The sequence below is a fragment of the Corvus moneduloides genome, chromosome 4, assembly GCF_009650955.1.
Source record: "Corvus moneduloides isolate bCorMon1 chromosome 4, bCorMon1.pri, whole genome shotgun sequence".
Lineage (NCBI taxonomy): Eukaryota > Metazoa > Chordata > Aves > Passeriformes > Corvidae > Corvus > Corvus moneduloides.
The window spans coordinates 61,425,324-61,443,277 of NC_045479.1; the positions used below are offsets into that span (position 1 = coordinate 61,425,324).

At 41.6% G+C, this 17,954-nt stretch overlaps 2 protein-coding genes across 3 annotated transcripts; one reads left to right on the forward strand and one right to left on the reverse strand.

Moving 5' to 3' along the window:
* The first annotated feature begins 3,876 nt into the window (after positions 1–3,876).
* EFCAB10 (EF-hand calcium binding domain 10) lies at positions 3,877–5,693 on the forward strand. 2 transcript variants are annotated; one of them, XM_032107220.1, is made up of 5 exons: positions 3,877–4,125; positions 4,242–4,406; positions 4,683–4,767; positions 5,129–5,189; positions 5,293–5,690. In XM_032107220.1, the coding sequence occupies exons 1-4, from the start codon at positions 4,026–4,028 to the stop codon at positions 5,169–5,171; spliced, it is 393 nt and encodes a 130-aa protein (XP_031963111.1). In that variant the 5' UTR covers positions 3,877–4,025; the 3' UTR covers positions 5,172–5,189; positions 5,293–5,690. The 2 variants fall into 2 exon arrangements, with proteins under 2 accessions (XP_031963111.1, XP_031963112.1); XM_032107221.1 differs by lacking the exon at positions 5,129–5,189 and having other exon boundaries at positions 3,884–4,125; positions 5,293–5,693.
* Positions 5,694–5,815: 122 nt separating this feature from the next.
* RINT1 (RAD50 interactor 1) lies at positions 5,816–17,430 on the reverse strand. Its single transcript, XM_032107213.1, has 14 exons — positions 17,148–17,430; positions 15,904–16,099; positions 15,506–15,747; positions 15,163–15,336; positions 14,936–15,085; positions 13,673–13,829; positions 11,739–11,849; positions 11,325–11,550; positions 10,588–10,725; positions 9,653–9,852; positions 8,237–8,451; positions 7,410–7,590; positions 7,208–7,326; positions 5,816–6,607 (listed from the first exon to the last, which is right to left on the reverse strand). Exons 2-14 carry the CDS (start codon positions 16,078–16,080, stop codon positions 6,394–6,396), a joined length of 2,304 nt encoding a protein of 767 aa, XP_031963104.1. The 5' UTR covers positions 16,081–16,099; positions 17,148–17,430; the 3' UTR covers positions 5,816–6,393.
* Positions 17,431–17,954: the final 524 nt, after the last annotated feature.

Here is a 17,954-nt window from a genome sequence, read left to right on the forward strand (position 1 = left end):
TCTCCTGATATCAAACTAGCCTTTTTGTGACAGATTCTTACTTCTCCTTGACTCAGAAATGTAATTCCTGATTTATTTTTTTCCCAGTACATGATTTCTGATGGTAGGTTTAGCCTTTATTTCGCAGCTGACTGGTTGCAAGAAAAAGCCAACATTCGCAGCTTAGACTGATGACTACAGGCTCTCGTTCTTGTGGAGAGGACTGGGATGGCACAAGTGCTGATCCAGCTACTTCTGTAGTACATCAAGGACAATTTTTTGACAGAAGGGCTCAACAAGCCGAGTGGGGCTATGCTAGACATGCTGCTCACACATAAGGAAGGGCTGCTGGGAGCACTGACACTGGTGGCAGCCTTGGCAGCAGCAACTACAGGATAGCAAAGCTTAAGCTTCTGAGGGAAGTGAGGAAGATAAATAGTTGAATTACAACCCTGGAATTCAGGAGAGCAAGCTTTGTCTCCTGCAGACATTTTGCTGGCAGAACCCCACAGAAGACTGCCCTGATGGGCCCAGGAGAGCTAGCTGAAGCACAGGAACAGTCCATTCTGATCCGCTGGAAGCTGAGCAGACATGGGAGAAGGCCAGCATGGCTGAATGGAAAGCTCCTGACTAAGTCAGAGGCAAAAGGCAAGTACACAGACTGTGGAAGGAGGGGTGGGCTACCCTAGAGGAATAAAGACTGCCTAGGCATGCTGAAACAGAAGCAGGAAAGCCAAAGCTTAGCTGGAGTTGGAATTAGTGAGGGATGTGAAAGACACTTTCAGTACATTAACATGGAAGGAAAAGTAAGTAAAATGTGGGCCCCACTACATGGGGTAGGTGACCTGGTGACAGAGGACAGAGGGAAGTGGTGGAGGTATACTCATTGCTGCCTTTGCTTCAGGTTTTAACTGGAGAGGTCTGTGCTCAGAGCTTTGGACACAGTCTGGACAGTGAGGTACTATCCCCAGGCTGTCTAGGGAAAGACTGCTTATCCTGCATTTATAGAAGCCTGTGGGAAAAGATGGGCTTGATTCAAGGATGCAGGCTGATACCATTACCATGTAGCTGAGCACTGGAACACAGACCAAATGATGTTGTGGAATCTCCATTCTGGAGACAACAAAAACTTGACAAGGCTGTGAACAACCTGAGCTGGTCTTTGAAATTAACCCAGTTTGAGGAGGAAAGGGAGTTGACCACATGATCTCCAGAGGACCATTCCAACTTAATTATTCTGATGATCTATACAGTAAAAACAACAAAAAAAAATGGTTCTGGCTGTTGACTTAATTAATACTCAGAAGCTCAGTATTTCTGTAGTTAAGCACTTTCCTCTGTAAATGTATAGTGTAAAATTCCCTGATGAGGAACTCACCTGTATCTTGGAAGTCCTTGGGGACACAGAGAGGGAAGGTGCAGTGGAACTTTTCCAAAGCAGGTATAGCAATGGCAGGACCTGTCCCTACAGCTCACTGTTTCCCAGCGTCCATGCTGAGGAGCAGCAGAGGCAGGTAAAGCCTTAAGGGAGCTGCTCTCAGCAGCTGTGTGCACAGGAAGCCCATGACACACCATGGGATCTTTCCCAGATCATATTGCTCCTGTCTTTCCCACAGCCCAAGACTTGAGTCTTCTGACATTCACATTTGAAAGAATATGTCTATCTGCCTGTTTTCCCCTGCAAGACAAATGGTTGTTCTGGAACCAGCTGCATATCTGACCTGCAGTCCCTGTTTCTCTTCATGACAACTCTTAACAACTCACTGTAGTCTATTTAGTCCTATTAAATTAGATGAAAGGCTTAAATTACTAATGATATTCTGTAGAAGGCTCAGCTTCTGTCACAACAGGTATTAAGCCTTTTAAACAAATCCAATTTATATAACCAGAACACTTTAGACAGATGAAAATAATTTGGTCCTTCAGCTCTTTATTAAAACTCATTTAGTAGCATCTCTATAATGGAACCAGAATACTTTCAGATGTTTGTCAAATCCTGTTTTTCTCAGCCACCACAAGTTCAATTTCTCCTATAGTAGCCCATTAGAGCTCCTCACAAATTATCCTGGACTATGATACTTTTAGGATTCATACATATAGCTGGTACTATCATTATATGAACTGAGGATAATAATTTATTACATAAATAATAAATACATTATTCATTATCAGAATATTTTTTCAAGTAAATAAATTGTGCTTCCTTAATAGTGAAATAGAATTCTAAAAAATACATTTCTAGTTATAAATCAATTGGGGTTTGCTCTGTTTAGTGTTTTTTTTAAACCATTCCTCAGGGAAACACATTTAAATCTGTAATTCCTGTGCTTATTCTTAAAATTTTAGCCTTAACGTGTATTTCATACTGGTTATCTTTGCTGACCACTAAAGGAGAAACATCCTTTTCCAAATGCTGGTTTCCTTGACCCAAACACTGACCTACCTACCAGTATTTCACTTGCTCCTTCTTTTCCTGTCAATCTTCCTATCCTTAGGTTCTCATTTTCAATAATGTATTTTCCATACCTTTATTTCTCCTCTGCTGACCATCTCTTCTCCTGTTTGTACTTCACATTTCAATCTACACTTCCTCCTATGACTCTTTTTTAGGAAAAAATTTTGCTAATGCTTTGTACACTCTGCAGAAAGGCATAAAAAGACAAATGCAGGAATGGATTGAGTAACTATGGGATGTTTTACTTAGGAAAAGGAGGTTTACATCACTGCCTGCAACTGTCACAGGAGGCAACTGTTAGAAACCTACAGCTCCTCTAGCCCTCATTGAGACTCAAAGCAGGTAGCATAGTCAGTTTAAAATACTAGAGCATACAGACAGCACATGGCTGTACAATCTCTGCAGCTTTGGATGCTGCCTTTCTCCCACTTTATCTAAGAAAAAATAAGTGAATTCTATTAATGTCTTAGATATTTTAATTTTGGCAAATAGTTAAATATATTTAGTGCTACACTTTTCACAGGAATATTATTCTTCTTTACTACATGCTCATTTATCATTGCCTGGTTTTATTTGATGGCAGATAGTTATATCTTTGTAGATTTCCTTATTTTTTTTTTAGTGGAATGCTTTACTTGATTATCTTTGTCCTACTAATAATGGGTAGTACAGTCAAAATCTTCTTTGATGTCTCTTCTCTGTTTGCATAGGCTATGCTGCAAGGCTCAATAGTGGTTTTAAAATGTAAACTCTCTTACTCTCAGTTGCTGGCCACTGGTTTTGCACCTCACACGGGTGTGGAACACTGGGAACATCCTGGCATCCCCGCACACCTCGGGGATGAACCAGGACTGTACCTGCAGAGCGGTGAAAAGTGAAGGTGGTACCGCCGGTGGAAGGAAACGTGACTGGAGGTGAGAACACAAAATCACAAAATCCTTAGGGTTGGGAGGGACCCCTGGAGATCATGCCGTCCAGGCATGCCAAGGCAGGGTCACCTGGAGCAGGTGACACAGGAACGCATCCAGGCAGGTTTGGAACGTCTCCAGAGAGGGAGACTGCGCGACCGCCCTGGGCAGCCTGTTCCAGAGCTCTGCCACCCTCAACATAAAGAAGTTCCTCCTCATATTGAGGTGAAACTTCTTGCGTTTTGTTTTATGGCCATTGTTACCCGTCCTGTCGCTGGCACCATCGAAAAGAGTCTGGCACATCCTCTTGGCACCGGCCTTTGAGATAGTTCTATATGCAGTGGGAGGGGACATCATTAGTCTTCTCCAGACTAACAGGCCCTCAACACCGGCATACGTGTTAAAACCTACCGCGTGTAATTTGCTTTCCCCACGAACCAACGCAGAGCCGGTGCCCTGCCGGGAGCGAGGTGTGTCTGTTCCGGTGCTAACGTGACGACTTCCAGGACAGTCAGTTTTCTCTTCCCCCTTCCTGCCCGCCTCAGCGGAGCGTCCCACGGCAGGAGCCGCTTGAGGGAGCGCCGGCCCCCCACGTCCCGGTTCTCTGCGGGCTCCTCTGCTCGCCCTCCTCCCGCTGGTCCCGCGGGTCCCGGTGCCGCCTCACGCCGCCCCGGCACCGCGGGATGGCGGCGGGCGAGGAGCAGAGCCGCGAGTACCTGCGGAGGCACCGGCTGCCCGAGCTGCTGCACCGCCTCGGAGCGCTGCTGCTCTTCCACCGCCCCGGTGCGCACGGGCCCGGCCCCGCCGAGAGCGGGGAGGCCGCGGGGGCAGCGGGGCTGCGCGGCCTTCGCTCCCCGGCTGAGGGCCCGGTGCCCGCGGGCAATCTGACCTCGTTGCAGAAAAGCCACGCGAGTTCCTGATCCAGGTGCTGGAGAGGGTAAAGGCTGGGAGACGAGCCGAGGGCGAGTACCCGTTCCTCATGGACGAGGCCAACGTGGACGCCATGTTCAGCCTGCTGGATGTCCTAGGCCAGGGCCACATCAGGCCAGCGCAGTACAGGGAAGGTGCGTCCACCTGCACCCCAGCGAACTGTTTGCTTGCACAGAATTATTAAAATAGTTTCAAAGTTACCTATCTGTACACTTCAGAATTATCCACACACCTCCCCACACAACCTGGAACTTGGAAAGTTTAAAAAGTTACTTGTGGTTAAGGTTCCTATGTTTAAGTTACATGTTGTTAAGCTACACACGTTTACCTTTTGTTAGATCTAGGCACCTTTAAATTTAAATTTTTCTTTCCAAAGGCTTGCATAAGAAATTTTCTTTTGTTAACTTTAGCTCTTAGAACTTTGGGACTGAGCACTGAGGATTTGGAGCTAGATGATGATGTGAATATCACACGGGATGTATTCAAGGAAGGAATGTAAGTTTAATTGAAGTTGTGGGTGTTTTGGTTTTTTTGTGGGGTGCATATGCATAGGAGATACTTTACTGAGATTTATCTTTTATTTACAAAGCTACATAATTAAAGGACTTGCTGGTTTAAGCTTGACTGTGTCACTTTGCATTGCAAAATTTAAAAAAGGTCAGTTATTTCCTGACCTTCTTGCCTTGCTGTGATTCAAACTCCATGCCCTCCACCACCTCAGTTCCAGGATCCTCTCACAGGAGACCTCTCACAGTACCTGCCCCTCAGGTCAGAGTGAAGGTCACCAGGCAGCCCAGGGGTTAAAATACTGATCTGGAAATGTGGAACTGTGAGGCCCTGTTGTTTTCTTTGTCAGGGCTGGTACCACAGCTGGAGATGAAATAGGTTCGCAGTTCTAATAATTTCTCATAGTCAAGGTATGGTTCTAGGAGCAATTTTTAAGTAACTGTTGCAATCACTGAAAGGTACTGAACTAACTATCCTCCTTATCTAACTAGAGATTTTCTTTTTCTGTCTTAGGAAGAAAAAGATGCTGGAGAGCTGGTCTGTGTATTAGTTTGAGCACTGGTCTTCTATATATATTAAAAACAGACATCTTCCCCAATTTTTCTTCTGGTTTGTCAGCTGTGAAGTCGATTTTAAGCAGTACTCTTTTTCTCATCTTCTCCACCCTTCAGAGGAGCAATCAGCTGAAAAGGACAAATGACAAGAACTCATTCATGTCTAGCAGGCACTGGAGGGAGTATCATTAAGAATTGCTGTTCTTAATATAATTAGATGGTTAAAAAAAAAAAGTAGAGCTCTCTTATGCACGTGAAATAGTATTTTGGAGTTTTCCTCCTTCAGGTTACAGTTTACAGTAAAAGATTGTTACCTGTTGGCGCATTACCACTGAATAAAATTAAATTGATTTTTGGGCTTGTGCTGTGTTTTGGTTTTTGTTTGGTTGGGTTTTTTGTTCGTTTGTTTGCTTGCTTTTAAAGAAAAAACAACAAGTTATGACAAATGTCCACAGGTAAGGGTAGGTAGCACTTCCAACTGGTATTTTCAAACTTAGCACACACTATGCAATTTATAAGGAGAAACTTTTAAAAAAATTGATATAGTCTCATATAGGAAAAAAAAACTTAATTTGTATGAAGAAAACAGTGACATATTCCTTCCTTCTGCATTGATTATATACATTTTAATACAGAACATCCATTACCTGGAATTTGGAGATGTAAAACATCTGTTTTTAACTGAAGGCTAACCAGTTCATAGGGAAGAGTAGCCCACGTTGTACAAAAATGCATTTACACTGTAAATACTACGTGTTCCTCAGAAAGATACAGCAAACACTGACAAGGCAGACTATTCATTAGAGATGAACACAGTTTCAGCTTCCAAATGCAATGGCAAGGTGGCCATGGAAAATAAGATCTGCACAGTTCAACATCAAGGCAGTAGCATTTGGAATTTTTTTTTTTGAACTGTACAGAATAAGGCATAAGTTTAGATTAAAACAATCTCTCAGTATACAGAAATTAAAAAATAAGTACATTACAAGATACTTGCTTTGCGTTTGCTTGGAATAAATAATCTAGACCAAGTTATTAAACACTTCTGAAGAAGAAGTCTTTATTTTCCTGTATTTGGCCAACTAGCTCTCAAATTAAGAAGAATCTCAACATCCCTTTGAGCCAGTTTATAAAGTCCAAGTTCATTTAGTGCTGCTGTTGCAGATGGCTGGCTTGGCTTTGATGGTTCATTTTCTGAAGCTGACTGTAGGACATCCTTCAGAAGCAAGGCAGAGCCAATATTCAGGTTCAGGATAATGCAAGCTTCTTTTATGCTAGAGGAAAGGTTACATGGATTAATGTAAGCAGCACAAATTTAAGTATAACAAAAAAACCTTCCATGCTCTATGTTGGTTTAAAAATATTCAGATTTCAGCCCCAATTAGCCAAGGAGTTTGATGCTGGACTCTTTAGGAGACTGTAGGCTAGTGAAAAAGACCAACCACAAAGAAAGTAGCAGCTTCTCATCCATGACAGCATCTAGACTGCTATACAAGGCAATCCTAAGAAGGAACATAGTTTATAGTCCTTCTTCTAACAATAAAGTTTGTTGTGTTGTAACTGTATCTTTAACTAGTTTCTTTGGCCCCAGTTTCAGAGCTTTGTGCTACTTAATATTCCTTCCACAAGTTAATCTATCTAGACATCCTGACTGCACAAAATACTCCAGGACACATGCCACAATCTGTTGCTGTCTGAGCACATGCCACAGAATCAACTTTCCTAGTTGAAAACATCAGAAGCATGAATGATCAATACATTTAAAGTGTGGATCAAAACTAACTGTGAAAAAATCTTGGTTTTAAGTAAAACACTTGTCATTCTCTGGACACTCACTTTTGAAATACGAATAGATCAGAAGTTTGCCTACTTACTGCTTGAAGTAGTTTTCTGGCCTCTTGCAGTAGTGTGAAAACAAGGGGAACAAATTCCGACTCATGTCAAACTGGAGTTGTGCTGCTCCTCCTTCATTGAAATGATTTGCCATAATGATCTACAAATACAAAGAGGGGCATCTGCTGTTTAAGCCAGTCCCTGACACCTACACAGCATTGCACAGGTCACACTGATACCCACTTCCTGATAGATGTACAGATCCACTTTCTCTGCAAGCATTTGCCAGAAAGTTTTGAACAGAGAGTGGCAGAGCTGCTGCTCCAGTTGTAGCAAACGGTCTCGCAGTGTCTGCAACATTGGGCATGCCGTGCTCGACAAAGACATCACTGCTTGCTCTGCTTGAGAGGGCAAAGACAACCACCTGAAAGAAACCATTGCACTGCAGTCATTAGAATGAAATAACTCATTACAACAGCTGAAGCCAAAATTGTCCTTAAAAAAAATCTTACCCATTTACAATGTTTCAGAGGCAGTGCTTTCCCATTTCTAATCTAAAAGTTATCGGTCTAATGCTATGTTTGAATTTCATTTAATATTAAACTCATGCTTTAGTTATAAATCTCTGAACATGTCATTCTAGGGAATCCCATCTAATCTGGAAATCACTGAGTTCTATTCGTTTTAGGAAGTACTTCAGAAATTCTACTCAGGAGAAAATTCTCAAGAAGCCCTAGGAGTCTGTGAAAACAGAATAGTTGTGACAGGCCATTTTGCATAAAATCTTCAATACTACTATGAAGAAAATAATTCCTGTTCAAAATAGAAAACTAGAACAATCCAGAATTTTTCCTAGGGTGGAACTACTTTAGAAAACATATCATGACAACAGTCCTAAGGTAAGAATCAGGAGAATTTTCCAGAACTTATTGCCCTGCAGCTTTCCTACTCAGGAAAAGAAATATTGCCTATTATTTATTCTTGCCTTTACTGACCTCAGTATTTTTAACACGAAACAATACTGTAATATGGGAAGAGATTAAACAAAGAGATTAAACAAACAGAATCACCTCTCTTTTTTGTAGAGCTTTGCAGCATCTTTGACCTCTCTGAAGACATGATCTACTTGTCGTGTCAGCATGTCGTGCTTCAGGCGCTCCAGGAGGTTGATCATGTCATCAAAGACCGAGCTCTCCATGGACGCCAGCTGTCCCAGCTGGAGCTGGCTCACGGTGTCACTTTCTGCACGAACCTCCAGCTCAGCCTGCTGCAGCTGCAAGAAGAACTAGGCAAACAAAACCAGAGAGGAACACCACAAAAAATGGTTATCCCTTGAACTTTTCAGTGGTACTTTGTTAGGCACAGCTCTAGAAAAGCCTCTCCTGGCACATTTATAAAATTAAAAATTTAAGATTTTGAAAACATTTTCTTATCTTTCCCTGTGGTCCTGACTTAGTCAAAAACAAAACATGGTGGTTTAATTCTAGTGATGGAACTGATACAGGTTTCAGATACAACAACAGATAGGTAAAGGGAACAGATCTAAAGAAACACTGAAAAGATATTTTAAGATTGCCAGCAGCATGCTTTTAAAAAACCCTACCTTGACCTCTTTAAGATTTGGAAAAGTAAACTTGAATTGTAATTTTTAGCAATGATTATTCATTGAATCATAAATTTACTGTGCTGACAACAGCAAGAAAATGAATCGAGTTTAACAACTTTAATGTGACATTGTGGTAACAGCGTATCGGTTTTGCTTTTAAGCAGATCAAGACACTGGTAGATGCAGTTACACAACATGAAGGCTGCTGTCCTATCACAGCAAGATTATCCCCTGCTAGAGCCACAGCTTCCTGTGAAGACAGTAAGAATTTGGAGGCTGCCCACAGCACACACAATATCTTACTCTGCACACTCTGTGTGTAACAGGTTTTTTGACCATTAGCACCAATATCCATAGAAAAGCTGGAATTCTGCACTAGGCCGTGCTGCCACCAGGCTGTTGTATAGCAGTCACTGATTCCCAGTTATCAGTGTGGCCTTTCTGGGCCACAGCTGAACCGTGTTGCAACACAGATAACCCACACTGGATCTGGCTAAGCTCTCCTGCCAAGGGAGGAGTTCAAGGACCAGGCAAAGGCTGCTGCTCTGGTTCAGAGATCTCCAAAATCAATTCACTTTTTTTTTTATAATAAAACACATGTAAAAGAGACTACTTTTTTTTGGTCTCTTCAGATTATTCCATTTTCCAGGCTCTCTCTGCATTTCCCTAGAAAGTTTATAATTAGCAGCTTAGACCTCAATAACCTGTCCTTATTTATACATCTTTTACTAAATCTGAATTTATATCTCATTTTACTTTTTCAGTAATTCATTCTCCTGAATACACCTAAAAAGTGCTGAAAATAAAATGTTTGTTACGAAACAAACATCCAAAGTCCATTTTAAAATCTCTTTTTTCCTACAGAAGAATAATTACTTACTACATTGTCAGCCCAGTCTGCCAACACTGTTGCTATATAATTAACAGCATTAAGGATTGCACAGTATCGGAATCCTAAGGAAGCTCTTGTCTCTTCCTTCATTACTTGAGTTAATCGTATCCTGAAATCATCAACTAACTCCTTCTGTAGGCCTAGGAACTGTAGTTTTCTGGAAGCTGTTGGAAGATTCTTATACCTGTCTGGAAAGACATTAATTAAATGTTTTTAGGCTTTTCAAACTGAATAAAAACTTTTCAAAAAGAAACATTACAGGCATCTTATTGTACCACCTTACGCCTATGAGAACATCATATAGTCAGTATTTAAATGTCAGTATTTAAAACAGCTGATATATCAATGATTTCAGGGAAGCTGCTCATGCAAAAGCTAAACATGCAAAGAAACTACTTCCTTCCCCCTCCTGATTCCATGAGCAGTTTGTATTCTAACACTTGAAGCAATGTGTGATTATACCACACCCTCCAGTGTGGCCCCTAAAGCGTCCTCACAAGAGAAAGCAAGCCACGGAAGAAGCAATTTAGTGTCTCCTGAAAACATACCTGCTCTTATGTTCTGTTGCAAAAAGGGAGAAGTTATTTAATAGCTTCTGAATTGTTACAGATTCAAAATGAGTGTCAGGATTTATTACAGAATTGCAACAAATTATATTCTGCCAAGCGAGAAAAAATATGGTAAATATCACATGTGTACTTTTAATTATTATTTTGTAAACATGTCACTAGCTCAAGATTATTCATGTGTTAGTGTCCAAAATACAAAACAAACAGGATGCTTTTATTAAACTGCAAACACCACAACTTTGCAACATTATTTGGTGACTGCTGCTGACAATAAATATTTAGTAAAGAAATATGTTAGCTGAAGGTTTTTTACTATTCATTACAAACAGGAGCAATGCCCATAGATACAATTACCTGTTATAACTAACAAGAGAGTCATAAAAGTTTCAGCACAGTCTGGAACTTTCATTTCATCTACATCAGTGATATCTTCATACTGTGATATCCATGCAGCCTCTGATGAAAGCATAGAGTCCATTTTCTGAAGAGCAACTGAAATGCACAAAACTTTTAAGTTTTGAATTTTAAAAAAATTCCAACAAAAACCCCTCTAAAATATATTAACATAAAAGCCTTACCTTTACTAAGTTAAATATTGCATTTTCAGGTTATAAAAACTACTGACAACTCATTTCATACAAAACCAGCTTCAATGTATCTGCATTTACAACACTATTAACAGAGTTAAATGTCAGAATTGATTGGGGGGGTTGGTTTTGTTTTGGTTTTTTTTTTGGTAATAGTTGCCTTGCTCCTTTCCAATATATTTCTTCTTCATTTCTCAAAAACTAGTAACTCTCCCTTATTTCAATTTAACGTCCCTCTCTGTTTGCACACACCTAACATTTGTCTAAAAATAAGCCTACCTGATAACATAAAGCTTAGGGGCAAGAGTCCTACAAAATACAGAAGCACTGTTGAAACCTAATCAATTTTTATTCAGAATAATTACAGAGCATAAAAATACATATGCTTTTGGCAGTAGCCCTGTCCAAGTGACTTATCCTACTTGAGAAGGGTAGCTGTGTAAGCAGACACATACTTTCTGATTGTGCAATATAAAGGCCAACAAAATCCACTGGAAGTCTTACATTTTTTTTCCACTGTTAGCCACCTTTGGAAGCAGGATTCTTCTGACAGAATATGCATGCAACTGGGAAAGCTGCTGAGATAACCATGAATGCTGTACAACTCTCTCTCAAACAGAAGTACCTCATCCACAAGGTGACAAAAGAGTGTATCATCATACAACAGGCAGGGAATATCAGCAGCCAACTTCTCCAAAATCAGCATTACTAGAGCACGAGAGAATTCAAGCTTTGGAAAGGAAAAAAGTCAATGTCAGAGATAGGAAATACTGACACATGCAAACATGTACACAACCAACTGCTACTAGACTAAGTCTCACCACATACAGATTTCAGTGGAAATGGGCTTACACACATATCTATCGGAAGTTGACTTAGTTATTACATTCACATTTAAAAAATCATTTAATTGCTTACCCCAGCATTCACTGAAGATCCTGCCTTTTCCAGTATTGGCTGGATTTTGTCATCAAGAAACTTGGAATGATTTCCAATCCACATAAGTACTTGTGTTAAATACCACTCAGGCTTATTTAAAAAAGAAAAAAAATTATTAAATGCATCCAAACAACATTTATTCAAGTGCTATTAGTATTTTAGGACAAATTTCTAAAAATACTGCTCTCTTTCCCTGCCTTCTCTTGATCTCAGGTCACACAAGCCTTTCACTGTTTTACTTGGCTTTCATTAATATAAAAGCATTATCAGAAAAATATTTCCGGATTTTCATTGTCTTAAATGTACCAAATATTGTTTCTCAAGCAAAAGCTCCATTTTTATTTCCCCTTTCTCTACTGCTTTCTCAATCAGGAGAGCCTTGTTTCTGCTTCATATACTTCTGTTCTCCCATGTGGCCTTTATTTCTTGGTACATCAAAAAGGATGCTCTCCTGAAAAAAGCTCTGCTCTTACTGTTATTGTACCTAACCTGAGCCCCACCCTCCCCCTAGAAGTGGGGAATCTATTACCTTCTCATTTCATTTTTTAATGCCTTTAAGCTTTTTCAGTTTCCACAAAAATTCCACGGGCTGCAGGTTTTGATGAACGCTTACTTCAGTGTTAGTGCAACTGGAAGCAGTTCCTATTTTCTTCATTCCCAACAGCCAAGTGAGTGCTGAGGTGCACTCACATTTTTTGTGTCTGTTTCTCACCTCTGTATCCATTTTCATTTGTGTCATTAATTTTAGCATGCTTGGGTTGTTGGGTTTAACACTCCTTCCCCAACTGGGCAGGGTCATTGTGAACTCTGAGCCTCTCCTCTGAAATACCTGTAACCCTGTCCAGGTTGCTGTCTTTCAAGTATTTTACATTGGTATTTTCTTTATTGCATTATCCAAGTCATTACTCAAAAAAAAAAAAAAAAAAACAAAATCCCAACCCAACAAACCCAACCCAAATTTCAGCAAGGCCCTGTTGAAATACCTTTCTGATCTGACACTAGATTACCTGTAACCTTTTCTTGACAAGTTCTTATTTTTAAAATAGTTTTTCACCTATTGTTGTTTGCAAATTTTATGTCTTGAACATATTTTTTCCATTTGCTTTTTAAATAATTTTGTTCATATCTAAAACACCTCTTTCCCACTAACATACACAACAGTATTTTTAAAAGCTCTGTAGTAACATCTATCAAGATTGCAAATGTATTTAGATTTACACAAGATGGTGATCACAAGCAGATTTGTGCAACTGGACAGTTATAAAACAGGTCCCAAACTTTGCTCCAGATGTATTACGGTGGCATTAATGCAATGAAACCCATTCCAACACTAATTCTCAGAGAAAAATCCTCTGTATTTGAAGGCAATTCACACAAAAAGTGAGTCAGTTTCCAACTGCTAAACTCGGCATCTCTTGTTTTATGTCAATTAAAAAATTCAACCCATTAAAAAAAATTATTATTTAACAGTGCCTTTAGACTAATCACATTTCATATCCTACCTGCAGAATCCAACATTTTCAGTTACATGAAGGCAAAACACAATACCAAAACTCAAAGTCACAGCCTTTGAGCTCAAGAAATAGAGAGCAGTGCAAAACCATTTGCAACAAGACACAGGAAATTAATCAAAACTTGTGAACTGATGGGAGTCCGTCTGAGATTGTAATAATGCTTTATTTAGAAGGATCTGGGCAAGGGAAAAACATTGCCTCGCCCAGAGAAAACGCCTGTGCCTCTGGCAGGTCTCGAAGTGCTATCTCGATGTCTCTCCACACTTAGGTAGGCACAAGAACCACACAATTTTGAAGAATCCTAATTCTGGAAAGTGTGAAAGCTATACAATTTAAACACAGCAATCTAACTGTTGATTGCAAAACCATTTAGAAATGTCAAACCATTTTCTCCCATACCTTGTTTAGAACATTGGTTTGTTTATTTCCAGTGAAATGATACTTGAATCTTTTCTGAAGAGGATTCAGCATGATCTGTATCGGGAGGACAACTGGTGGTGAAGGGGGTAAAGGGTACTTCTCCGGCAATTGTTTAGGTTTGGTTAACAGCTCATCTCTAAGTTTGACAGTCAAGGATGGACTTAAGTGTTGAATTACCCCAACATCGTCATTTCAATAGTATGTGCTTATAAAAATGAACACTGCTTAGTTCGACACCATTGACTGAAGGCAGTATTATGAAAACAGTGAAATTCCTCAAATATAAAAGATATTTCAAAATATTCCACTTTATGTAATATTTAATATAACTCAGGCCTTTAGGGATTATTTATTCAATGACAATACAAGTCCCTTAAGTCAGTTTAATTTGAGAAACTTTTAGGAATCCAGCAAACCACCACTGTCAGAAACCAACACAGTGGCTGTCCAAGAGACACACTTATTCATATTTGTTAAAGGAGGATAAAGACTCCTGGGATTAATAAATGCAACACATGATTTCTTGTTTTCATGTAATGGATTTAAGTGAGCCACTCTGCCAAACCAAAATTGTTACCAACTCAGGGTTGTGGACAATGGCCTTGCATCTTTCTACTACATGATAAAAGGAAAAAAAAAAAAAAAAGGCAGCCACAGTCTCTCACACACAAAAAAGGCTTAGTTGAGCTTTAATTTTAACTAATTTTTGTGAATTATTTAATTCACAAAAATCGGGGACAGATTGAGCAGCAGTGCCTTCTGAACAACCTCAAAGTCTCCTTCCAAGACATGTATCTTTACTTTTCCCTCTTTTCCTTCTGTAGTGGGACACATTAAAGTGATTAAAGCTGATTACACAAAAGGCTATAAAATAAAAAGCATTAACTGTGTGTAATGAAACACACATCACCATTTTTTAATTAACATGCATGGGTAATGATACCAAGCAGGGTAAGGCCTGATCCTCATGCAACCTGAACTGCCAGCTACCATGAGCACTGGATCTGATGACTTGGAGTAAAAATGTTGCTACTGCCAAAAAGGACAAATTTGGCACTTGGCACTTTCTAAATGACAAAAAAACCCAAAGAAAAACCCCCACAACATTCTAATGTTAATACAAAGTAACATAAATTATCTTCCATCTTTAGGGAGAACAAAATTTTAAATAATTCTCCTTGAGAATGGGCATCTGTCACAGTTTTTACCCCTGCTAAAATACACAACAATTTAAAAGGATACGAGGTTTGCAGTTTCAGAAGCTGAAAGAACAGCATCTCCAAGTTGTTGTACACATCAGGAGCGTTGGCTGGTGCAGCAAGGCCAAATGCCTGGGACTGAGGTGGTCCCACAAAGGGCCAGCGGAGCTGCACCAGCACCTCCTCAAAGTCACTGCAACACAAAGTAAGCACTTGGACATGAACTTACAGTACAACGTGAAGATGAAGGAGTCACAGTAACTCTCTCACCTCGTCAATTTGTCCTTAAGGATTTTATGCCAGAATTTAACAGTGGATCTCACAAAAGCAAGAAGATGAGAACAAGATGACTCCTGAAGTTTAATATCCAGTTCTGCCATGCATGCTAGAGTACTGGCTGCCTCCGGAACATTGTTGGTCATCAGATACTGCTGAATGCTATCACTATAAAACACAGAGAAGTCAAGGCCAAATATTCATTAATGATAACAGAAAATAATCACTTGTATATTGAAAAGTAAAGACAAAACTTTCTTGCATTTAAAATACTTTAATAATGGGATAAACCAGGTTACCAGTCTCAGAACATATATACAGTACTCAGGAACTCTACCTCAGCTCTTCTATGCGACAAATCCATTTGAGGTAGGCCAGGTGTCGCTCGAGCTCTTCTACTTGACCAATCACTACATCGAGATCCTCCATCCATGGCTGAGCTTTCAGCAAGTGGCTATTGATGGACTCAGACAGAACAGTTTCTTCCTCTAGAAGCTGACTCAGAGACTTTTTGGAGTCTTCTGCTTTCTTTAAGGCATTCTGAATTCTTTTAGGGACTTCCGATGAAACTGTAAGTACCTGCATTGACAGAGAAGTATTAGGGCAGACATAAAAACACTGCACTGTGTAGAGCAGTACCATTGAGATACTGATACATTTCATTTAGTTTCATATTCTTAATCAGTCATGCAGCATGTTAAGAAGAAGAAAAAAATAAAATAGAAAGATGCTTACCTGTTCTTCTAACTGCTTTTTGTTTTCAGATAGCTTTTCAATCAGGCTGTCTAGCTTCCCCAGGGAATCATAGTCATTTCCAAGTTCTCTTTCCAGAAATTCAGAAACATAGTAGGGAATATCACAGTGATCTAGATCTCTAGTGACTTCTTTCTCTCTAACAGCAATGCTTGCCATGTTTTCTTTCTCTGCAATACTGAGTATATAATTTCTAATTAGCCCACAGTAAGCACAAACAAATATAACCTATTGAGGAACAAAATTCCATGAAAAGCTGACAGTTCAATACAAACTGAGACTTAAATACCACATTCATGAATTATATCGCTTTAAGTGAGACAATTTGCTGGCTTAAGTCTTATCTGAGACCTGATAAAACCTTGCTTACATATCCAACTGGTGATTTATTATATATTAACTACTTAAGAGAAATACATCTGGATATTTCTTCCTTCCCCAAAAGCATTAATTTTATTACAATTAGTCCAATAGATACGTAGTTCATGCATATATAATATAGAAAACTTAATGAAAACTACAAAAAAAAAATTTGTTAAATGCAATGGAAGATAATGTTCCACTTTACCTTTTCACAAGTTTAGGATATTTCAGAGATACCAACTCATGTCTGATGTGTTACTAGCAAAGTATCCATGTGGGCCTTACAATGATTTGGAAAGTAAATGCATCACTAAAATATTTACTAGAAAAACCCACACGGTATAGCATAAAAGACACTTGCTGATCCACACAATTGGCAGCATCCAGAGAAAACCTGACATTGAGAGGATGTTCACAGTGAAACAAAAAAGGCAACAATGACAAGTGTTTGGCTAGTTCAATCCTCAATTTCTTAGTATCACTTTCAAAATAGTATTTAAAAATAAAAACCTATACACTTACACTTTATCTGCTACAAGCTTTAATTAAGCTAATCCCCCCTATTAAACTGACTACAGGAGTGACAAAGTGGTGCAGTTGATGAGCCAGAGTTACAGAGGCAATAGAGAGCACCAGGAAGAACAAACTGGGTGACCAAGGGTGCTGCAGAGGAAGACGCGAATAAAGAAAACAAAATAGTAAAACTGCAGCAATATAGACATAATACGGCAGGAAAAAACTAGCCAAGCGGTGCTCTTTTCATACTTAGAGGAAAGGATCAGGTTACAGGAGAGAGGAACAGGAGGAGTCTGGGCGCATCCCTTCCAGCAGCTGCCAGCTCAGCCCCGCGGCTCAGCACCCACCTCGGCCTGAGGGCCGGACCCTTCCAAGCGCCGGCTGAAGCCTCTGCGGGCTCCGGGAGGCTGCGGGCGAGGCGCGGCCGACCACGGCCTGAGCTGGGAGGCCAGGCAGCTCCTTAGCCCGGCGGCAGCTCGGCGAGCCCTTCCTTCCCCGCCACGGGCGCCGACCGACGAGCCGCCGCTTCCCCTCGCAGGATGGTGCCGAGAGGACGGGAAGACCGCGGGTGCCGCCGCCCAAAGCCCTCAGGGCACTCCCCGCGGGTCCCCGCGGCCGCAGCACCGCCCCCGCCGCGTCAGCGGCGCCGCGGATGACAGAGCGCGGGGCGCAGGCGCGGCGCCGCTCGGCGGCCCCGGTCCCCGCCGGCTCGGGGGCTGTGCCCGCCCCGTGCTCCGAGGGACCCGGCCCGGGCAGAGCCGCGTCCCGCCGGCTCGGGGGCTGGGCCCGCCCCGTGCTCCGAGGGACCCGGCCCGGGCAGAGCCGCGTCCCGCCGGCTCGGGGGCTGGGCCCGCCCCGTGCTCCGAGGGACCCGGCCCGGGCAGAGCCGCGTCCCGCCGGCTCGGGGGCTGTGCCCGCCCCGTGCTCCGAGGGACCCGGCCCGGGCAGAGCCGCGTCCCGCCGGCTCGGGGGCTGGGCCCGCCCCGTGCTCCGAGGGACCCGGCCCGGGCAGAGCCGCGTCCCGCCGGCTCGGGGGCTGGGCCCGCCCCGTGCTCCGAGGGACCCGGCCTTGCCGAGGCCCCTCACGGCCTCCCCGCCCCCTCCGCACACAGCCGGTGTGGCCGGCGCCATAACTTTGCCTTTGGCTGAAAATA